General features: G+C 45.3%; 1 protein-coding gene across 1 annotated transcript in view; it reads left to right on the forward strand.

The window, feature by feature from the left end:
• Positions 1–24,276, forward strand: part of LOC134319209 (cytosolic carboxypeptidase 4) — a 49,123-nt gene that overhangs the window by 9,419 nt on the left and 15,428 nt on the right. The window contains exons 8-18 of the mRNA XM_063000257.1: positions 276–444; positions 2,032–2,096; positions 3,252–3,368; positions 5,405–5,808; positions 6,501–6,584; positions 6,811–6,897; positions 7,018–7,166; positions 8,245–8,332; positions 8,496–8,628; positions 8,712–8,865; positions 13,297–13,477. Of these exons, the coding sequence (XP_062856327.1) occupies positions 276–444; positions 2,032–2,096; positions 3,252–3,368; positions 5,405–5,808; positions 6,501–6,584; positions 6,811–6,897; positions 7,018–7,166; positions 8,245–8,332; positions 8,496–8,628; positions 8,712–8,865; positions 13,297–13,477 (1,631 nt within the window). The remainder of the gene's footprint in view (positions 1–275; positions 445–2,031; positions 2,097–3,251; positions 3,369–5,404; positions 5,809–6,500; positions 6,585–6,810; positions 6,898–7,017; positions 7,167–8,244; positions 8,333–8,495; positions 8,629–8,711; positions 8,866–13,296; positions 13,478–24,276) is intronic.

The raw sequence follows: 24,276 nt of genomic DNA on the forward strand, positions 1-24,276 counted from the left end.
GTCACATGTGCAGTCGCTTCTTTTCACCTGTCAGGGGCGGGGTCTCACAGAGTGCAGTATTACAAGCGGAGAGCAACGCACTGCCATCAGTGATCAGCCTCCCCCAGTGCAGGACCCTGACCGGCCAGCAGAGGTCGTCATTGCCTCTGTTTCAGCTGTCGACCTTCCCCTATAGACACACAGCCAATCGTGTGCCCGTCTAGTCGCCCGGCCGGTTAGAACTTGAACTTATTGCCGTGCCACCCAAGCGCCCCTCTCGTTTGTTTTTTCTGTAGGCGTGTCTGTCCATGAAGGACTCGGAGTCTTTGGTGGAATCGGCGGTTCAGCTCATGAGGAAATGCCACCCGAAAGTTCCTCTGCCCCTCAGCTCGGATCTCAGCGTGTACACAGTGCCGATTCCCAGCAAACCTGAAGACGCCTGGAGGCTGGACACGGGCGTGAGCGGTGAGTTACGGCGTTACACAAACGTTTGGACGTGCCAGTGACCTTTGTGTGATCTTTTTAGCTGAAACGACAGAGGCTCCTCATAAGACTGTGGGAATTTGTACCTGTTTAGTCAGATGACAGCATTTGTATGTCTCGGCACTGACATCGGCATTCCGGTTCATCCCAGAGCTGTTGAGTGGGGCTGAGGTCAGGGCTCTGTGCAGGACCTTTTCTTCACATCTTTATAGAGCTTGCTTTGTGCACAGGAACAGAAAAGGGCCTTCCCCAAACTGATAATAAGCTTTATATAATTCAGGCAGCGTCCCAATACTTTTGTCCAAAGACATGAAAAAAGCTCGGATTAAAGAAACTCAGCAGCTGTGGGATGAACTGGAACATCAGCTGAGACTTTTTCTGACCAACATCAGTGCCCGGTTATACAAATACTGTCTGAAAAGGCACAAATTCCCACAGACACACTCCAAAGTCTTGTGAGGAGCCTCTCAGAAGAGCGGCTGTTGTTCCAGCTGAAAAGATCACACAGGGCGCGCTCTGTTTTAATATTATTTGTTATGGTCAGATGTCTGAATACTTTTGGCCATAGAGTGTGTGTGTGTGTGTGTGTGTGTGTGTGTGTGTGAGTGTGTGTGAAAAGAGAAGCCAGTCAATAAAATAGTTGATTGCACACACACTCTACCTGACTGAACGACTTCATACTGATGTGTGTGTGTGTGTGTGTCTGTGTGTGTGTCTGTGTGTGTATGTGTGTGTCTGTGTGTGTGTGTGTGTGTATGTGTGTGTGTGTTTGTGTGTGTGTCTGTGTATGTGTGTCTGTTTGTGTGTGTCTGTGTGTATGTGTATGTGTGTGCGTCTGTGTGTGTGTATATGTGTGTGTCTGTGTTTGTGCGTCTGTGTTTGTGTATGTGTGTGTCTGTGTGTGTGTCTGTGTGTATATGTCTGTGTGTGTGTGTGTCTCTGTGTGTGTGTCTCTGTGTGTGTGTGTGCGTCTTTATGTGTGTATATATATATGTGTGTGTGTAAATATGTGCGTGTGTGTGTGTGTGCATGTGTGTGTGCGTCTGTGTGTGTGTCTGTGTATGTGTCTGTGTGTGTATATGTGTGTCTCTTTGTGTGTGTGTATATGTGTGTGTGTGTGTAAATATGTGTGTGTGCGCATCTGTGTGTGTATATGTGTGTGTGTCTGTGTGTGCATCTGTGTCTGTGTATGTGTGTGTCTGTGTGTGTGTATGTGTGTGTGTCTGTGTGTCTGTGTGTGTATATGTGTGTGTATATGTGTGTGTGTCTGTGTGTATATGTCTGTGTGTGTGTGTGTGTCTCTGTGTGTGTGTGTGTGTGTGTGTGCGTCTTTATGTGTGTGTATATATATGTGTGTGTGTATATATGTGTGTGTGTGTGTGTGCATGTGTGTGTGCGTCTGTGTGTGTGTCTCTGTGTGTGTATATGTGTGTCTCTTTGTGTGTGTGTGTGTGTAAATATGTGTGTGTGCATCTGTGTGTGTGTGTCTCTGTGTGTGCATCTCTTTGTGTGTGTGTGTACGTGTGTGCATATATGTGTGTGTGTGTCTGTGTGTGTGTGTGTGTGAAGACGAAAGCCTTGAAGATGATGATGATGAAGAGGAAGAAAGCGAAGAACCTGAGCTCCACGATTATGTGAGTCACACACACACACACCAAATCCTCTTTTGACTACATGAGCACTAAATGGGCACAAATCCCCACAGACACACTCATAGACCCCAAATCATATGAGGACGCAGCTGCAGGAGTGTGTGTTCTGTCTTACAGCCGTTCTCTTGTTAGCGTCCTCTCAGACATCTGGCAGCAAACCAGCCCAGACTAGCACCTTTCACGTGCGCTCTGATAGGTAGTGGCAGGCGGAGGTGGCAGGGTGATGCCCCCTGGCACTGCAGCTACTCGGTGGGCGGAAAAGCCGAACAGAAACAAACACGTCCTGACAGACTCGCAGCCTGGTGAAAAACAAGAGGTCACGACCCGTTTAACACCTGCGTATAAAAACACGGACCGAAAGTTTATGGACGGGTCAATCTGCGCGACAGCGGCGTGCTAAAAGCTAAAGCGCTAACATGCTCAAGTTCCCCAAGCTAACAATTACATTACATTCACTACAGGGCCAAAAGTATTCGGACGCCTGATCAAACAGGCAGTATTAAATCAGAGCTACTGTGTCTGTGGGAATTTGTGCCCGTTTAGTCAAAATATGACATGTGTATGGTTGGGAGATGACGTCGGTTCATCCCAGCGCTCTTGATTGTTGCTGAGGTCAGGGCTCTGTGCAGGACACTGGAGCTTCATTAAACTGAGCTTTACTTCATGTGTTCATGCTGGAACAGGAAAGGACCTTCCCTAAACTGTTTACCTTTCCTTTAAATAATTGATTTATTGGACCTGTTAGCAAGTGTTGTGGCTAAAACACATGAATTTAATCATTAAAAGGGGCGTCCTAATACTTTTGTCCATGTAGTGTGTGGTGTGAGGAGATCTGTATAGTGCACGGAGAGTCACACATCGATCTCCGTTATCCCCCGTCTCTGTGCAGCACCATCGATCAGCCAGCAGAGGGCGTAACTGCAGCAGTTATGATGAACCCCCTTCTGCACTCAACCCGACAAACGAGCCGATTATTGCCTGTATAGGTGCTCGGGCGGTCGATAGCACAGCTGAGATTAAAATGAGGAACATGAGGCACGTAGGAGGAGGTTTACGTAGGAGAACACACGGTTGACCCCAAGGTGTGAGTGTGAGGTGTGATTATTAACTAACTTTACCGATCGTGTTTTGGTGCAGGAAGACGACCTGGAGACGGACGTGACCAAGCTGACGGCCCGACCCGATCCGGACAGACCCATTAAGGAGATGCTGCAGTACGAGCGGTTCTTCCCCGAACTGCACCACGACTTCCAGGTAACCTTCAATCCCCAGTTTAGTCGTAGCCAGTTCCTCTTCCTCTGCTGGAGACCCTGATGGCGTACGAGGAGGGTATATTCTCCTGACACGCCCTCCCTCTGATGCAACCCCTTTTTATTTGCCCTTACTTTGATGGATTGGCATGTGAGGTCGGTCTCACTCAGGGAGAGTCACGCACTGATCTCTACATTCCTCCTCTTCTGTACAGGCTCCTTGGCCTACTAACCAGGGTCCTTACACGGCATCGAAGACCCCGCCCACTTTTTAGTCCCGTCTTTTCCTACCCAGGAGACTAGTGGCCGATTGTGCCCGCTGCCTTTTGGCAGATTGGAGATCGGTTACAAAATCATGTCCTTGTCTTCCTAAATACAGTGGGCAGAGGGGGCATGGAGGCGCAGATGATGGAGGTGTTGGTTTCCCCAGGGGCGTAAATGTAGCCCTGCCCACCTTCCCAAAATCACCGTAAAAATAACCCTAACCAATAATCATTTTAAAAGAGAACTACAGTGCGCCATCTACAGGTCATTCTTGGTATTGCTGGTTGAATATTCTAACTTGTAGCCTATTAAAAACAGAAGTACTGTATAGCGCCCCCATCAGGAACCGTTCTTGGGAAATGTTACTGTTTACTGACCCTCTACGTGCTTTGGTTCCTTTGGTTGCATCAGTGTTTTGATTTGCTCCAGGTGGACGTGTTTCTATTCATCACGGTTTCTTAATCTTCTCTGTTGGCAACCTGCGTTTCTCTTGAAACCCTGATGCCAGGCTCGATCTAATTTTAATAACAGTAATAAGTAATAATAATGAATAATGATAATAAATAATAATAATAATAATAATAATAACAATAAATAATACAATAATAATAACAATAAATAATAAAATAATAATAATATTGAATAATAATAATAATAATGAATAATAGTAATAATAATAATAATAATAATGAACAATAGTAATAATAATAATAATAATAATAATAATAATAATAATAATTATGAATAATAATAATAATAATGAATAATGAATAATAATAATAATAATAATAATAATAATAATAATAATAATATTAAATAGAAAAGCAAAGGAAAGCAAAATATGGTGGGCACAAATTCCCACAGACATAGTTCAAAGTCTGGTGAGAAGCCTTCTCAAAAGAAACCGTTTTGGACTTTAGCTGGATAAAAAAACTCACATCAACATTTACACAGAAGCCCCCATAGACCCAGAGAGCCGCGGCTGAACACTTGGCGCTGGTGCCGTTTTTGCTAATTGAAAACGGACACAAACGGCATCGTTTATATTAGGAAAAATAAACCGCTGGTCGCTGGTCCCTCTCCCAAAGCTAATCAGAGCACACCGCTGTGAACGCCGCTGTGAACGTCACTATCCAGTTCAAGAGTAACAGAAACTCCTGCACTCTGTCGGCTGTGTTTTTGTTAGAGCTGTAGAGCTGTTTGGTTCGAATCCCCCTCCTGATGCAACCCTCCTTATTGGTCCGGGCTTGGGACCTGCACTGAGACCACACTGACAAGTGCACCTAGTAAGAACTGGTCTGTTTTGGCCTGAACATTAGCCAATCAGGTCTGTTCAGACGCTCGACCGCTGATAGCACAGCTGAGATTCGAACCCTGGACCCCCGGATCTTAGCAGTAGTGTGGTAGCGTACTTTACCGCTGCGCCACCTGAAGTGGAGGGTGCAGGGGGAAGGGGGTCGGTTCTAATGAATTCAGTAATTAAATAATTAATAATTCCTGATCCTCAAGGTCAAGTAACCAACTTTGGGATGAATTGGAACCTTGGCCGTGAGCCAGGCCTCTTTTCCAGCATCAGTTCCTAACTTTACTCATGCACTTTGACTAGTAGACATAAAATCCCACAATCACACTCCAAAAGCCTTCTCAGAAAACTGGAGGCTGGTAACGTTAATGGTTCTGTGGTCGCGTCCCACAAGCTTAAGACTAGGTGTCCATAAATATCTGGACATCAGTTGTTTTTATGATTTTTTGGTTCTGCATCTCCACGTCTTCCAGGACTTAGATTTCTCCTCAGATCCCGAGGAGACCTCAGACGAGGACGTCCCGCCCAACAGAGACGCTCGGGACGAGACGGAGGACGACAGGAGGTCCAAAACACGTCGTGGAGATACTAAGCGGAAACTTGGCGGAGTCGATCAGGAAGCGGAGACCCCGGACCTGAGCAGCCGCCTCTTGAACTGCTCGGGGAATCCGGCGGAGGTTCGTAACGGCGTGCTGGACCGACTCCTGGAGAAATACAGCGCCTCGATCCCTCATCACGACCCGCGGCTTTACGCGGCGGCGGCAGCGAACACCAAATCCATCGCCGGGTTCTCCATACTGGCCTTTCCTGATTTTTGGGGGCACCTTCCTCCTGAGGGACCTGAACCCATGAGCATCAGGAAGCCTCACGTCCAGAGGTAAACTTCTGCATAAACTTCTCATCAGTGCACCACCCCCACACTGGCCAAAAGTTTTAGGACACGCCTTAAAGAATATGCTGCAACAATGTAGGGAAGGGCTTTTACTGTTCCAGCATAACTATGTCCCTGTGTAACCTCAGCCCCACCAAACAGCTATAGAATGAAACGTCAAGGGCATAATGAATAATAATAATAATATTAATAATAGTATTAATAATAATAATAATAATAATAATAATAATAATAATAGTATTAATAATATAAATAATAATAATAGTAATAATAATAATAGTAATAATAATAATATAATAAATAATAATAATAATAATAATAATAAAATAAATAATAATAATAATAATAATAATTAATAATAATAATAATAATAATAGTAATAATAATGATAGTAATAATAATGATAGTAATAATAATAATATAATAAATAATAATAGTAATAATAATAATAAAATAAATAAATAATAATAATAATAATAATAATTAATAATTAATAATAACAATAATAATAATAATAATAATAATAATAATGGATTTAATAAATAGTGAAGCGTAAGTATGTGGACGGGGTTGGTTTTAAAGGAACAGTCTAATATAAGCAGCAGTGTGTATGTGTGTGCGTGTGTGTGTGTGAACCTGATCAATATTTACTTTTATTTATTTATTTATTATTTTAGAAAGAAAGTGTTTGAAGACATTCAGCGCCTCCTTCACCCTGATGACATCATCAATCAAGTGGTTTTTGATGTTGAAAATCCCAGGTAACAAATAGTGACGCTCCTCTACCAACACCATTAGTGTAAAGGTTTTTCTGTAAACAAGCTCCAAACGCCTCCAAGAGAACTGGATCAAATGATAAGCCTGTTTCTGAAAGATTCACTTTTAATGTGTTTGTTGTGGAATTTATAAGAAATTAGAAACAAAAGATTTTATTTATTTTATTTATTTATTTATTATTAATTTCTTCTCTTTGTTTATTTCTGTTAGATGTTCTGAACAGACTCCATCAGATTCTCTCCATTTTTTCTCCAAGTTTGAGAACGGGAACTTACGCAAAGCCGTTCACGTCCGCAGGTAACGATCGCTCCACGCCGACTCTGCCCTCACGCAGACTCCGCCCCACACGACTCCGCCCTCACGCAGACTCCACCCTCACACATTTTATTTAATGTATTTAATGTTTGTTTTTTACAGACACGAGTACGATCTGATCCTCAACGCTGACGTGAACTCATCGGCGCATCATCAGTGGTTTTATTTCGAGGTCAGCGGGATGGAGGTGAACGTCTCGTATCGCTTCAACATCGTCAACTGTGAGAAAAGCAACAGCCAGTTTAATTACGGTAACTAACGCTAACGCGGACTAGCATGTCGCTCAGTGTCGCATTAGAACGTGAGCGTCAGTAACAAGTTCCACCAATCTCACAAATTCCTGCTTATCCTGATTCATTATATGGCCAAAAGTATGTGGACACCCCCACTAATCACTGACTTCCTTAGTTTGAACCATGCCCAGTAGGTATGGGCGACTGTGCAAGTGGATGGGGGGTGGCATGGAGCTTAGTGTGTCTTTCTGTATGAAATATTTGTCCTGTACCACCTGAATGCCACTACGGTACTACCACTGTGCCAGCCCTGTACCACCTCGATACCATCCATGTACTACATCTGTACAACCTTGTACCATGCCAGTGTCACCCCATAGCACCTCTGTACCACCTCTGTACCACCCTGATACCATCCCTGTACCACCCCGTGATGCATCTTGAACTACCTACTGGGCAACTGTGCAAGTGTGTGTGTGTGGGGGGGGGGGGGGGGGGGGAGGGGGGTGTCATAGAGCTTAGCGCGTCTTTAAGTACGACATACCACTCCTGTACTACATCTGTACCATGCCAATATCACAGCTATACCACCTCAGTACTGCCCCATACCACCCCATGCCAACACATACCATCCCTATACCACTTTAATACCATCCCTGTACCACCCCTGTACCAACTCTGTACCACCCATACCACCCCATACAACCCTGTACCACCCTGTACCACCCTGTTCTACATCTGTATTACCCTGTACCACCCCATACCACACTGGTATCACCCGAAAAGCTCCCCTGTATCATCCCTGTGTACCAACCTGGTATCATCCTTGTACCAACCTGTGGCACATCTTGAACTACCTACCGGGCAACTTTGCAGAGGGGGGGGGAGGGTGGCATGGAGCTTAGTGTGTCTTTCCGTACGACATACCAACCCTGTATCGCCCCTGTATCACCCTGGTACCACCCCTGTGTCTCCTCAGGTTCCTACACCACTGGTAATGTCTCACTTCAGCTTATAAGAACTCAGTAGGATGTAACCCAGTCCCAATTACCCAGAATCCTTTTCTAAGCGTGTGAAATCCCTGCGGTTGTGTTAGGAATGCAGCCGGTGGTGTATTCAGTACGAGAGGCGCTGGAGGGGAGACCGCACTGGGTCCGAGCCGGAACTGAGATCTGTTACTACAGGTAAGAACACCAGCCTGATACTACCCCGGTAACACCTTGGTATCACCCCAGATACCACCCCGATAACACCCCGGTATCACCCCGGTAACACCCCGTACCACCCCATACCTGTACCCCATATTTTTGGTCATGTGATGCGATGTTGCTGGTATCTCCCGGTCAGGAACTGCTTTTGCTCCGGTGGGTTCGGACGCCGTCAGTGTTTTTACACTCTGACCTTCAGTCTGACCTTCAGACACCCGGACGACGTGTGTTACATCGCCTACCACTACCCCTACACCTACTCCGCCCTGCAGGTGTGTGTGTGTGTGTGTCAGTGACTATTGATTACCTGTATTGATTACCTGTACTGATTGTGTTGATTGACGTCGTATCCCAGTCCCACCTGCAGGTACATCAGCGCTCCGTCGACCCCCGTAAGATTTTCTTCAGACAGCAGACGTTGTGTAACACACTGGGAGGAAACGCCTGCCCCCTCATCACCATCACCGCCGCGCCCAAAACACACTCCTGGAAACATCTGCACCAGCTGCGTGAGTCACAGTGTGTGTGTGTGTGTGTGTGTGTGTGTGTGTGTGTGTGTGTGTGTGTGTGTGTGTGTGTGTTTGTGTTTGTACCTGGGGTGGTTCCAGGGTTGTACCAGGATAATATGGGGATAGTACCGGGGTGGCACAGGGATGGTACCAAGGTGGTACTAAGATGGCACAGGTGAAGTACAGGGATGGTACAGAATTGGTACCAGGATAGTACAGGGGTGGTACAGGGATGGTACCAGGATAGTACCAGGGTGGTACCAGGGTTGTACCAGGATAGTAATGGGGTGGTACCAGGGTAGCACAGGGGTAGTACCAAGGTGGTGCTGAGGTGGCATAGGTGAAGTACAGGGGTGGTACAGGGGTTATACAGGGTGGTACCAGGGTGGCACAAGCGTAGTACAGGGATGGTACCAGGATTGAACAGGGGTGGTACAGGATTTGTACCAGGATAGTACAGAGATGGTGCCAGGATAGTACCGTTGTGGAACAGGGGTGGTACCAGGATAGTACTGGGGTGGTACAGGATGGTCTCAGAGTGGTACTCTGGTGGCACAGGGTGGTCTCAGGGTAATACAGAGGTTATACAGGGGTGGTACCAGGATAGTACAGGGATGGTACCAGGGTGGTACTGGTATGGTACAGGGGTGGTACCAGGATGTTACAGGGGTGGTAGCAGGGTGGTACTGTGGTGGCACAGGTGTAGTATTGGGGTGGTACAGAGGTGGAGCAGGGGTGGTATCAGGGTGGTACCAGGATGGCAAACTTGGCAGGTCACATCGACGTCCGAAGTTGGTGATAAAATGATGTAACTTGCCAGGTCGCCTTCAAAGTTGCTGTTGACAAGATTCACTGGTAAAGCTTGTTACCCGCTGTGCCCAGTTGCCAAGTGAACGCAAGGTGACCGTTTCCACCCAAAATTTGCCACTCTCAGTCTGACCACGCCCACTTTTTTGGCGCACATTTCTGGTCTTTCGGTTCCGGCGCCTTCAGGGCAACTATAGAAGCGAGCGTATCACGGCGGGACGAATAAACGCTGACAGGAATAATAAAGACGAAGCTGCTTCATCATCGCTGGTTTATTTTTATTAGCGACGTTCATCAAGAGCCGCGCCCACATGCTAACGGCCTTCTGGGAAAGCTAGCGTACACACACACTCACCGACTTCTGATCTCAGGCGTTTATTTATTTATACGCTTTTATCACGTACGATAACAAGACGCTCCGCATTACGGCTCCATATGCTCGCTTACGTAGCAATTAATGCTAATTGTGTAGCGTTAGCAGTCGCGGCGACTGCAGCGAGCCATGCCTGCGCGGTCGTAATTAATTCCCACGCAGTATAGATGCCGTATAATCGCTCGGTGCATAACAATAAACTCGACCGCTTCATCATCCGGCACGGCGGGAAACGGCCATCGTGAAAAATAACTGTGCTGCGCGGACGGCTTAATTAGCGCCCGGCTTATTCGCAGCGTTTCCGCTCAGGGAGCGCGATACGGTCGCGTCCGCTCCCTAAAGTGTTTAATTTCCACTCAGAAACTCTTTCAGTTCCGCTTATTTTTCTGTTTTAAAGCCTTAATACGGAGTTAAACAAGCCCCCAGTCTGCATTATGCTAATCACGACGCGCTAATTAGCTTCCTTTGCGCGGCTGTGTTAGCGTTTTGGCTGAACTGAGCGGATTTGAGTGACAGTTCAGTTCAGATTCTGATTTTTAACACAGCTGAAGAACGACCCGGTTTCTGGTGTGTAGGTGAGTTAATCTGGGCCACGCCGGTTTATACTGGGCACACGGGTGATGCTAACTGGTGAACTAGCGGCTCGTGTTGTTTAGTTTTCATGCAGGTTATGACGGGTTTTGTTTTTGCTGATCACAGACCAACGTGTGCTGAGTTTTATGCTGGTTTTGCTGGTTAATACCGGTTATTAACCAACATTCGTTGTGTTTTTATGCCAGTGCTGTTAGTGGTGGTTACACAACACATGTTGGTGGTTTATGCTGGTTATGTTAGTTAATGATGATTACCAACCAACATTTGTTTTTCATGCTGGCTGTATTAGTAACCAACAATTACTTACTTTTAATTTATGTTGGTAAATGCTGGTCAGTGACCATTTTGATACTGGTTATGGTTTTTTGCTGGTTAATAACCAACATGAGTGTTTTATGCTGGTAGTAATGGTGGTTACACAGCACATGTTGGTGGTTTATGGTTATATTACATTAGTTTATGATGCTTGATGACCTATGTGCTGTGTTAATGCTAGTTATGCCATTAAATGCTGATTATTTACCAACATTTGTTGTTTTTATGCTGGCTGTGGTGGTTAGTGACCAACATTTATTTAGTTGTATTTTGTTATGTTGATTAATTCTGGTCAGTGACCAATATTTTATACTTGTTGTGATTTTTTGCTGGTAAATAACCAACATGTGCTGTGTTTTATGCTGTTTTTGTTAGTTAATGCAGGTTATTAATCAACAGTTGTTTTTATGCTAGTTATGGTAGTTAGTCATGGTTACTGACCAGCCTGTGCTGTGTTTGTGCTGGTTATGTTAGTAAATACTGGGTAATAACCAACATGTGCTGTGTTTATTCTGGTTTTGCTAGTTAATCATTAATCATGTGTGTGTGTGTGTGTGTATATGTACAGTGTATCACAAAAGTGAGTACACCCCTCACATTTCTGCAGATATTTAAGTATATCTTTTCATGGGACAACACTGACAAAATGACACTTTGACACAATGAAAAGTAGTCTGTGTGCAGCTTATATAACAGTGTAAATTTATTCTTCCCTCAAAATAACTCAATATACAGCCATTAATGTCTAAACCACCGGCAACAAAAGTGAGTACACCCCTTAGTGAAAGTTCCTGAAGTGTCAATATTTTGTGTGGCCACCATTATTTCCCAGAACTTCCTTAACTCTCCTGGGCATGGAGTTTACCGGAGCTTCACAGGTTGCCACTGGAATGCTTTTCCACTCCTCCATGACGACATCACGGAGCTGGCGGATATTCGAGACTTTGCGCTCCTCCACCTTCCGCTTGAGGATGCCCCAAAGATGTTCTATTGGGTTTAGGTCTGGAGACATGCTTGGCCAGTCCATCACCTTTACCCTCAGCCTCTTCAATAAAGCAGTGGTCGTGTTAGAGGTGTGTTTGGGGTCATTATCATGCTGGAACACTGCCCTGCGACCCAGTTTCCAGAGGGAGGGGATCATGCTCTGCTTCAGTATTTCACAGTGCATATTGGAGTTCATGTGTCCCTCAATGAAATGTAACTCCCCAACACCTGCTGCACTCATGCAGCCCCAGACCATGGCATTCCCACCACCATGCTTGACTGTAGGCATGACACACTTATCTTTGTACTCCTCACCTGATTGCCGCCACACATGCTTGAGACCATCTGAACCAAACAAATTAATCTTGGTCTCATCAGACCATAGGACATGGTTCCAGTAATCCATGTCCTTTGTTGACATGTCTTCAGCAAACTGTTTGCGGGCTTTCTTGTGTAGAGACTTCAGAAGAGGCTTCCTTCTGGGGTGACAGCCATGCAGACCAATTTGATGTAGTGTGCGGCGTATGGTCTGAGCACTGACAGGCTGACCCCCTACCTTTTCAATCTCTGCAGCAATGCTGACAGCACTCCTGCGCCTATCTTTCAAAGACAGCAGTTGGATGTGACGCTGAGCACGTGCACTCAGCTTCTTTGGACGACCAATGCGAGGTCTGTTCTGAGTGGACCCTGCTCTTTTAAAATGCTGGATGATCTTGGCCACTGTGCTGCAGCTCAGTTTCAGGGTGTTGGCAATCTTCTTGTAGCCTTGGCCATCTTCATGTAGCGCAACAATTCGTCTTTTAAGATCCTTAGAGAGTTCTTTGCCATGAGGTGCCATGTTGGAACTTTCAGTGACCAGTATGAGAGAGTGTGAGAGCTGTACTACTAAATTGAACACACCTGCTCCCTATGCACACCTGAGACCTAGTAACACTAACAAATCACATGACATTTTGGAGGGAAAATGACAAGCAGTGCTCAATTTGGACATTTAGGGGTGTAGTCTCTTAGGGGTGTACTCACTTTTGTTGCCGGTGGTTTAGACATTAATGGCTGTATATTGAGTTATTTTGAGGGAAGAATAAATTTACACTGTTATATAAGCTGCACACAGAGTACTTTTCATTGTGTCAAAGTGTCATTTTGTCAGTGTTGTCCCATGAAAAGATATACTTAAATATCTGCAGAAATGTGAGGGGTGTACTCACTTTTGTGATACACTGTATGTGTGTGTGTGTGTGTGTGTGTATGTGTGTGTATGTGTGTGTGTGTGTGTGTGTGTATGTGTGTGTATGTGTGTGTGTGTGTGTGTGTGTGTGTGTGTGTGTGTATATGTGTGTGTGTGTGTGTGTGTGCAGGGAACCGGGCGTGTGTGTTCCTCTCGGCGAGGGTTCACCCCGGTGAGTGTAACTCCAGCTGGGTGATGAAGGGGACGCTGGACTTCCTGTGCAGCGACGACGCCGTGGCCGAGAGTCTCCGGGAGAACTACGTCTTCAAGATCGTACCCATGCTCAACCCCGACGGGGTGGTACACGGGAAGTAGGTGCACACACACACACACACACACACACACACACACACACACACACACACACACACACACACACACACTATCCTATCCCTTTCTATGGTGCTATTTTACTTGTCTGCGTGGCGTTTGGATTTCGAATTAGCGCTTCTGATGACTCTGCTGACGTCTCTGTGCCCATATAATTAAGGCTGAACTACAATAATACAAGAATCACCAAAGAATAGGATGCTGCCCTCAGTCGAGCAAGCTACACATCGCTATGGGCTTTTTGCCTATTTTCTCCTTTTTCTCGCTATTTAGTCATAGCCGATTACTCCTCCTCTGCTGGAGACCCCGATGGCGTACGGAGGGTATATTCTCCTGACACGCCCCCTTAACCTGTCCAACATTTGTTGTGTTTTTAAACTAGTTATGCTAGCTACTGGTTTATGCTGATTTCACTAGTTAATGCTGGTTAATAACAAACACCAGCTGTGTTTTATGCTGGTTATGTTAGTTAACACAGGTTATCAGCTAACATTTGTTGTATTTTTATGCAAGTTATGTGAGTTAACTATGCTTAATGACCAACATGTGCTGTGTTTAAGCTGGTTATACTAGTAAAGGCTGGTTATGCTGGTTGTGTTAGTACTCAACATTTACTTAGTTTTAATTTGTTATGTTGGTTAATGCTGGTCAGTGACTATTTCTTATGCTGGTTATGATTTTTTGCTGGTTAATAACCAACATGGACTGTGTTTGTGCTGATTTTGTTAGTTAATGCAGGTTAATAACAAACACCAGCTGTGCTTTATGCTGGTTATGTTAGTTAACACAGGTTACCAGCTAACATTTGTTATATTTTCACGCCAGTTATGTAAGTTAACTTTGCTTAATGACCAACATGGACTGTGTTTTATGCTGTTTTATAACATGTGCTGTGTTTATGCTGGTTATGTTAGTTAACTATGCTTAATGACCAACATGTGCTGTGTTTATGCTGGTTATACAAGTAAATCCTGGTTACCAACCAACATTTGTTGTTTTTTTATGCTTGTTGTGTTAGTAACCAACTGGTTAATGCTGGTCAGTGACTATTTCTTATGCTGGTTATGATTTTTTGCTGGTTAATGACCAATATAGACTGTGTTTGTGCTGTTTTTAATAGTTAATGCAGGTTAATAACAAACATCAGCTGTGCTTTATGCTGGTTATGTTAGTTAACACAAGTTATTAGCTAATATTTGTTGTATTTTTATGCCAGTTATGTTAGTCAGCTATGCTTGATGATCAACATGGACTGTGTTCATGCTGTTTATGTTAGTTAGTGTTAGTTACCAACCATCATTTGTTATGTTTTAATGCCGGTTAGTTAATGGTGGTTACTGAACTACATGTGGTATGTTTTACACTGGTTATGGTGTTTAATGCTGGTTAGTAACTAACGTGCTGTGGTAGTTAATGGTGGTTACTGATCAACATTTGTTGTATTTTTATGCTGGCGGTGTTAGTAACCAACTGGTTAATGCTGGTCAGTGAGTATTTTTTATACTGGTTATGATTTTCTGCTGGTTAATAACCAACATGGACTGTGTTTGTGCTGTTTTTGTTAGTTAATGCAGGTTATCAAGCTACATTTGTTATGTTTTATGCCTCCACCGACCCATTCTTATTCGCCTGTACTTCGGTAGATCGGCGTGTGAGGTTGGTCTCGCGCATGGAGAGTCACGCACAGATCTTCACGTTCCTCCACTTCTGTACAGGCGCCTCAAGCTACTAACCAGGGTCCCTACACAGCCTCGAAGACCCCGCCCACTTTTTAGCCCCGTCTTTTTCCACCCGATTTTGTCTGCACTTCCGATCGTGCCCAGTTGGGGGCGCCCAGCCGACCGGTTCAGAAATTCGGAATCTCGGCTCAGTATTTTAACGTTGCATATCCTGCAGATTAACACACTGTGATGTTGCTATGGTTACGGTGTGTTAACCTGTGTTTTTTACTTGGCGAGAACCTCGAACCCTCGTTCGGTTCCTGTTGTTCCTCCCTCTCCCGCCCCGGAGAAATTTCCCCGTGTTTTTTTATTAAAACCACTCGCTCGTGTCTCCCAGCTGCCACGCTAACCGCTTTCCTAAAGATTGATTACCCGCTGGGGGACGCTCCTATAAGTCTGGAGCATCGCCGCGTCTGACCCTGGGCGTCCCGCTCCTCCTCGGCGGCGGTAATTAGTTTACGTAACGCCGCTGGTTCTTGGTCTGTAAAAGTTTGGGAGTAATTAAGCACCGAGGCGATTATGCGATTATTCGGGACTGGCGGCGGCGGCAGGGCCGGCAGAGGCGGCGCTCTTTAAAACGCCAGGACGCCGGGACGCCGGGACACAGGAGCGCAGGGGTTGAGCTGTATTAAAATGTTTTGATGCATGAGGGCGGCGCGACGCGTGACACTGACATATTGTACAGGCCCCCACGGGATGCTGGGAAACGCCAGCGTGATGGATGGAGCTCGGCGAGCACAGTTTATCATCCCGGAGAAATAACAGCGAGCGGCGAAGGCTCCGAACGTCGTACCCGCTTCCCCTCCTCACTCCGTCTCTCTTAACGCTCTCTTTTTTTTTTGAACTGGTTTTTTATTATTTATCACACAGAACAATACATACAAATTTCCAACATGTATGAGATGTATTCATAATCACAAAAAAGAAAAAACAAAAGTGGTAAAAAACATAAATTAAATAAATAAATAAATAATAATAATTAAGAGAAGAGGTATTTACAGTTCTTGCATTTCAGGCATTAATGGTAACCATTTTTTGTTAAACAAATCTGATTTTAGCTGTAATCTTGCTGTAATTCTCTCCATAATAAAAACCTTTTTAACCATATCTCTCCATTGTATAATGTTAGGTGGTTGAGGCTTTAACCAACACACTGTAATCGCTTTCTTTGCTACCAGAAGCAGAATTCTTAATAAATATATCATGTCCCCGTCAGTCACATTGTCAGGTGGTATACCTAGTATATATAGTGCAGGGTCTAATGCAAATCTGATTCCTAAAATTTTAGTAATCTCTTTTTGAACTCTTTTCCAAAATTCTGATAATTTAGGGCAGTCCCAAAATGTATGAGTCAAGTCCCCCACTTGTCCACAATTCCTCCAACATAGCTCAGATGTATTACTATATTTTGATGTAACAGAAGGTGTATTGAAGTATCTCATTTTTATTTTCCAGTCAAATTCCCTCCATGTTGGACTATTAGTTAGTTTATGGCCTGCTATGAATGTTTCTTCCCATTCGTCATCTGTTACTATAATATTTGCCTCTAACTCCCATTTTTCTTTAACCTCTATATTATTATCTTCAGAGTCCGCCTGTAACGCTTTATACAGTTTAGATATTATTCCTTTTTTAGTCTCTTCTTCTGCATATGTCATTAATAATTCCTCTATTTTTGATGATTCTCGGCAAATATTCTCCCATTCCCTATGTTTCTGGAGGTAGTGTCTTACTTGGAGGTATTTATAAAAGTTGTGAGTTGGTAGTTCAAATTCTTGTCTAAGTTGTTCATATGACTTCATGTTTTGCCCACTGAACAGTTGTGCAATGTATATTAACCCATTATTTGCCCACATTTTGTATCCTGCATCCATAGTAGATGGCACAAAATCTGGGTTTATTGCTATTTTAGTGGCTCTACAAATGGAATTGGATAATTTTAACTTCTTTCGCACCACTGTCCATATTTTCATTGTTCCCCTGATCCATTCATTTCCTATTTTTAATTTTCGCTGTGTTCTTTCAGTTAAAAATGGAAGTGACTCCAATGGTACCACTTGGCATGACCTTTGCTCCATTCCCACCCATATTGCATCTGTCTCTTTAGTTATCCACATGATTACCGCTCTCAATTGTGCAGCCCAGTAGTAATTTTTTAAATTAGGTAGATTTAATCCTCCTTTGTCTTTTGGACAAAGAAGTGTCCTATATTTAATTCTAGCTTTCTTATTTTGCCACACAAATTTTAATATATATTTATTTAATACTTTAAAAGTAGAGCTAGGAACCCGAATAGGCAGTGATTGAAATAAAAACAACAACCTTGGTAGGACATTCATTCTAATAGTTTCTATTCTTCCTGTCAGGGTCAAAGGCAATATCTCCCATCTAATCAAATCCTTTTTTATCTCCTTTATTAATTTCCCATAGTTCTCTTCATATAATCCAGATGTTACAGGTGTGATAATAATACCCAGGTATCTAAATCCTTTATTAGTCCATTTAAACTGAACTTTCCCCTCTAGTTCTTCTGGACATTTTCCTGAGAGCATCATAGCAATTGACTTAGATTCATTGGTTTGGTATCCTGATAGTTCCCCATACTCCTTTAAGTTAATCAATAATGCTGAATCTTAACGCTCTCTTAAGTTCTGCGGCTGGACGTAACGCTGATGTGCCGGCACAAAATACGCCAGCCAATCAGAAACAGCCATTTTTTTCCTTGTCTGGTCGTTTCCGATTCCTGATTGTGAATCCGCCGCCAATCTGATCCAGGAGAGCCGGACACATCCAATCTGCCATCGCTACTCATCACCTGCTAACTCCAGCCCAGTGGTTAATGTACTGGACTAGGTAGGAATCAGAACGTTTGGAAGGTTGTTGGTTCAAGCCTCACCATCGCCAAGGTGCCCCTGTTTGGCCCCTGAGCTATGGGAAATGCAAAAAGCAGCCAATCATCATTCGAGCTGATCACACCCCTGGCCTCTGTGGCGAGAGCAGCTGGTATAGTTGTACATTTGCACCCTCTGCTGTCTGCTTGAGGTACTGCAATAGTATATATAGGTATACATTTATATTTACATTTTATCCAAAGAGACTGCACAATTGTGAGCGTATTATACATTATAAATAATTGAGGGGTTAAGGGCCTTGCTCAAGGACCCAACAGTGGCAACCTGGCAGATGTGGGGCTTGAACCAGCAACATTCCAATTACTAGTTCCATACCGCTGAGCTACCCCTGCCTAGTGGATGACCTTAAATGCTTAGCGTGTCTCTCCAAATGCAGTGCAGCTCCGGCGACCGCATACGTGTTGGGAGGGGTGCATGACGGTCTCAGCCTCCTCGGCCAGCGCGCTGGGAGCGGTACTAGCGGCGAGATTCTGCCGGCGGCTATTAGACTGATAGCGAATAGAAAAAATGAAACTGCTGCTCGGTGTGAAACCCAAACCCCCCAAAAAACAACTTACGAAGACGCGGTGCGACCTGGTGAGGTAGCAAACGCTCGTCATACCAAAAATCTTCTGATCGTCGCTCTCAGCCGCCGCTCAAACACATCAAACATCAATGAAAGCTTTGATGTCGGTCGTTTTTTGCGATTATCGAGCGTTTGGCTTCGTCTGCTTCTCGCCCGGCGCGGCTCCACTGTTGGTTTTATCGTGAACGATGCTGGATGTCCAGGAGGTCATGGATCCGTCCGAGGCTTTTATGCTCTTCTTTTCGATTTCCAGACACATTTACGGGTTCTTTTGTGCTCCGTGAGACGGTCAGAGATGACCGGGGTACAGCGGGCACGCGTGGGGTTGGAGAATCGGGCACAGAGGGGCGCTGATGTGCGTTTGGGTTCAGAGACTGAAACTGAAGTCTTTTAGGATTGAAAAGCTGAAGAGCCCTGAGCTCAGCACCATTCGACAGCTCTGGGATGAATCGGAACGTCAACTGAGACTTTCTCGACTGACATCAGCGCCCAGCCGTATAAAGGCTGTCATCTTTTGACCGAACGGGCACAAGTTCCCACAGACGCACTTCAAAATCTTGTGGCCTTCTTAGAAGAGCGGTTGCTGTTCTAGCTGAAAAGATCACAAGCTCACGGTCAGGTGTCCACATACTTTTGGCCATATAGTGTATAAAATGTGTGTGGCAATACTTTGGGGAAGGCCTGCCAACAAATTATCCCCCGTCTCTGAGCAGCACCATCGATCAGCCAGCAGAGGGCATAACTGCAGCAGTTATCAGGAATCTCACGCCCCTCGTTCCCTCGTATAGGCGCCCGTCCGGCCGACAGCATGACCGAGATTCGAACTCGCGAGTTTGAAATGTCAGCTCTGGTGTGCCAGCGTGTTTTACTAAATAATTATAGGTGTCCACATACTTTTGGTCATGTAGTCTTTGTCTATACAGTGTTTATAGAACGAATTGGTCCCTTTAACCACTACAAATACTGAAGTGTCTTCATTTTTTGACCTGTGTGTAGTACCGACCGCTTCTTTTCACCTGCACCAGTCGGGTTCATACTGAGATCCGTATAGCGCACGGAGAGTCACACACTCATCTCTATTATCCCCCGTATCTGTGTAGCGCCTCGATCAGCCAGCAGAGGGTGTAACTGCAGCAGTTTTTAGAAATCCCACGTCCCTCCTTACCCTGTATAGGTGCCCGACCTGCCGACAGCACAGCAGAGATTTGAACTTGCGAGTTTGACATGTCAGCTCTGGTACAGACCGCTTCTCTTCACCTGTGCTTGTGCTAGTAACGGGTTCATACAGAGATCCGTATCGCGCACGGAGAGTCACGCACTGATCTCCATTACCCCCCCGTCTCTGTGGAGCGTCATCGATCAGCCAGCAGAGGTGAATTACAGCAGTAATGATGAATCCCAACGGTCCTCCGTACAGGCGCCCGGCCGGCCGATAGCAGTTTTGAAGTGTCGTGGGTGTCCACATACTTTTGGTCATGTAGTGTTTGTCTACACAGTCTTTAAGAAGGAACTGAACCATTCAAACACCACAAATACCTAAACGAGCCCAAACCGGAGCGGATTATTTATTTACTCTCCACATGAGTTCTGAACGGAACCCGAAATCCTGGAGAGGAAAACAAACATCGGCGCCAATTATTCCACAGGGGTCGTGGATACGTCCAAAAAATACACCAATAAATAAATAAAGAAATAAAATCACGCCGGGGCCAAAATAACGTGCAAATATATTCAGAGCTTCGGTTCGGTGAGGAATATAAATGAGAGGAATGAAAATGTGCTCGTTTATCACGACCTTCAAACCACATTCAGCTGAAAAGTTCCGTCCACGGTGTGAGGGGCAAAAGTATCGGGACGCCCCGACTAATGACCGAACTCACCTGTCATATAGAGGAGATCACATCCTTCTGAGTGTGCAGCAACAGTTTAGGGAAGGACCTGTCCTGTTCCAGCATGACTGAGAAACTCCAGACCATGAGCTCATTAGAGGTCCTACTCCAAAACCACAGGTGTCCTCTTTGATGCTACACCAGTCTCCGCTCTTCTCGGGTTTCTGAGATGCTCTGCTGACGATGGACAAGAATGTTCGGCTTGCATTCGACGTTCTAATTCATCCCAAAGGTGTTTAATACAGTTGGGGTTAGGTCTCTGACGTTCCTCCTGATGTTCCTCCTGATGTTCCTCCCTGCGTTTCTCCTGACGTTCCTCCTGACGTTCTTCCTGACGTTCCTCCCTTTGTTTCTCCTGATGTTCTTCCTGATGTTCCTCCCTTTGTTTCTTCTGATGTTCCTCATGACTTTCCTCCCTGCATTCTTCATGATGTTCCTCCCTCCGTTTCTCCTGATGTTCCTCCAGACATTCCTCCTGACGTTCCTCTCTCCTGATTTTCCTCCTGACATTCTTCCTGACGTTCCTCCTGACGTTCTTTCCATAATTCCTCCTGACGTTCTTCCTAACGTTCCTCCCTCTGTTCCTCCCTTCATTCCTCCTGAGGTTCCTCCTGACGTTCCTCCTGACGTCCCCCCCCATTCCTCCCTCTGTTACTGATGTTCTGACGCTCCTCCTAACGTTCCTTCTGATGTTCCTTCTGACGTTCCTCCTGACACTCCTCCATCCATTCCTCCCTCCATTTCTCCTGATGTTCCTCCAGACATTCCTCCTGACATTCCTCCCTTTGCTCCTCATGACGTTCCTCCCTTAGTTCCTCCCTTTGCTCCTCCTGATGTTTCTCCTGACGTTCCTCCTGATGTTCCTCCTAACTTTTCTCCTGATGTTTCTCCTGATGCTCCTCCCTCCATTTTTCCCTCTGTTTCTCCTGACGTTCTTCCTGATGTTCCTCCCTTCATTCCTCTCTTGGTTCCTCCCTCCGTTTCTCCTGATGTTCCTCATGATGCTTCTCTCTCTGTTCCTCTTAATGTTCCTCCCAACGTTTCTCCTGATGTTCCTCTCTCTGTTCCTCCTGATGTTCCTCCCTTTGTTTTTCCCTCCGTTCCTCCTGATGTTTCTCTCTCTGTTCCTCCTGATGTTCCTCCCTTTGTTTTTCCCTCTGTTCCTCCAGACGTTCCTCCCTCCATTCCGCCCTCTGTTCCTCCAGACGTTCCTTCCTAATCCCTCCGTCTCTGAGAGTTTTTCCTCTCCTCTGGTGCTCTCAGACTCATTAGAAGCCGGCGCTGAAGGTCTGGGTGTGACGGTGTGACGGGATCAGTCGCGTAAATGAGAGCGAGCCGAATTGAATCGTGACGGATTCGGGAACGACGTGACACGTTGACAGCTGAGCCGTCGCGGTTTGGTATTTATTTTTTGGCCCGGTTCGGCTTCTGTGGAAATCTGGCAACTGTGAGAGGAAGAAACAACCAGAGCAAAAAATAAATAAATCAATAAGTAAAATTTAATTAATAAAATTATTACATAAATAAATAAATAAACAAATAATTAACTTAATTAAAATAAAAATAATTAAATAAAATAAAAGTAAATGAAAAGTGTTGTTCCTAATTAATATATAAAATAAAAGTAAATAGATAAAGTAAAATAAAATAAAATAAATACATTAAATGAATAAATAAAATCAAATAAATAAATTGTTTTGAAGAATGTGGAAGTAATGAGAGAATGCAGTGAAGAACATGCAAAACTTTGCACTAATGCTGATCATTTCCTTTCCTTCCGGCCCCGTTCTGTCCTTACATTTCCCGTCCTTTTCTTTCCTTTTCTGTCCTTTCATGTCTCATGTCTCCCTTCCTGTCCTCCTGTTCTGTCCTCCTGTCCTGTCCTCCTGTCCTGTCCTGTCCTGTCCTCCTGTCCTGTCCTTCCTTTCTCTCCCTGTCCTGCCTTTCCTTTTCTGTCCTTCCTGTCTTTTCCTGTCCTGTCATTCTCATCTCGTCCTTCCTTTCCTTCATTACCTTTCCTTCCCTCCCTGTTCTTTCCCATCCGGTCCTTTCTTGTCCTGTCCTTCACTTCCTCGTCCTTCCAGCTCGGTGTCTCTGTTCTGTAGATGGATTTTGGTTGTTTTGAATATTCAGTTGTTCGCGCGTTCTCTCCCGCCCGAGGAAACTCGCTCATCCGAGGGAGGCGAGAGACTCGAGTGGCACTTTAATATCCCGCCGGTTTACCTGAGCGCTCCACGGTAAAATAAAGGAAATATAAAGCGTGTGTGTAGGCAGCCGTGCGCCCTCCAATAAGCCTGATTGGTCTGGAGGCTCGGAGCTCCGATTTATACCGGCGTTAAAGCGAGCGTTCAGATTTTCATTACGTTAATTCTGTTTTATAGAGCCGTACATCAGGCGTGATGGGTTTAGAGCACAAGCACATCCGGCGTCTCCTTCATTACAGCTGGAATAAAAACATCAATTCAGAGGAGCAGCGCAGATGATTTTACTCTGATATTACCACGGGGGTAAAGGATGGCTGTGCTGCTCATAAAAGAAATAAAATCAACATTTATCAGCCGGTCGGGCGTCCACACAGACGGCTGTGTGTCTGTGGGGGGAGGGACGACGGCTGAAACAGGGTTCCTCTTATTGGAATGGTTTTATTTTATTATCAAGCTTCAAGATCATCATCAACAAGATTTCTCCACAAGATTTTGGAGTGTGCATGTGAGAACGTATGCCTAATTATTTACGAAGAAGGCCTGGCTCACAGTCAGTGTTCCAAATCATCCCAGGGGTTGTCAGTGGGGTTGAAGGTCAGCACTTTGTATGGTTTCTCCACACTGAAATTGCTTTGTGCACAGGGGGGCGGTCATACTAAAGAAAAGAGAAATGGCCTTCCCCAAACTGTTGCTACATATTCGGCTGTGCTATCGGCCGGCCAGGCGTCTGCACAGACAATGACTGGCTCATCTACGGGAGAGAGGGTCCTAAGGATTCTTCATTAATGCTCCAGTTACGCCCTCTGCTGGCTGATCGATGGTGCTGCACAGAGACGGGGGATAATAGAGATCAATGCGTTCCTCCTGATGTTCCTCCCTCCGTTCCTCCTGATGTTCCTCCCTCTGTTCCTCCCTCCGTTCCTCCCTCCATTCCTCCCTCCGTTCCTCCTGATGTTCCTCCCTCTGTTCCTCCTGACGTTCCTCCTGACGTTCCTTCTGACGTTCCTCCCTCCGTTCCTCCTGATGTTTCTCCTGACGTTCCTCCTGCCATTCCTCCCTCCATTCCTCCTGCCATTCCTCCCTCCGTTCCTCCCTCCGTTCCTCCTGATGTTCCTCTTGACATTCCTCCTAACGTTCCTCCTGACGTTCCTCCTGACGTTCCTTCTGACGTTCCTCCCTCCATTCCTCCTTCTGTTCCTCCCTCCGTTCCTCCTGCCATTCCTCCCTCCGTTCCTCCTGCCATTCCTCCCTCCGTTCCTCCCTCCGTTCCTCCTGATGTTCCTCTTGACATTCCTCCTGACGTTCCTCCTGACGTTCCTCCTGACGTTCCTCCTGATGTTCCTCCCTCTGTTCCTCTCTCCGTTCCTCCTGCCATTCCTCCCTCCGTTCCGCCCTTTGTTCCTCGTGATGTTTCTCTTGACGTTCCTCCTGCCATTCCTCCCTCTGTTCCTCCTGATGTTCCTCCTGATGTTCCTCCTGATGTTCCTCC

The sequence above is a fragment of the Trichomycterus rosablanca genome, chromosome 8 (genome assembly GCF_030014385.1).
Source record: "Trichomycterus rosablanca isolate fTriRos1 chromosome 8, fTriRos1.hap1, whole genome shotgun sequence".
NCBI lineage: Eukaryota > Metazoa > Chordata > Actinopteri > Siluriformes > Trichomycteridae > Trichomycterus > Trichomycterus rosablanca.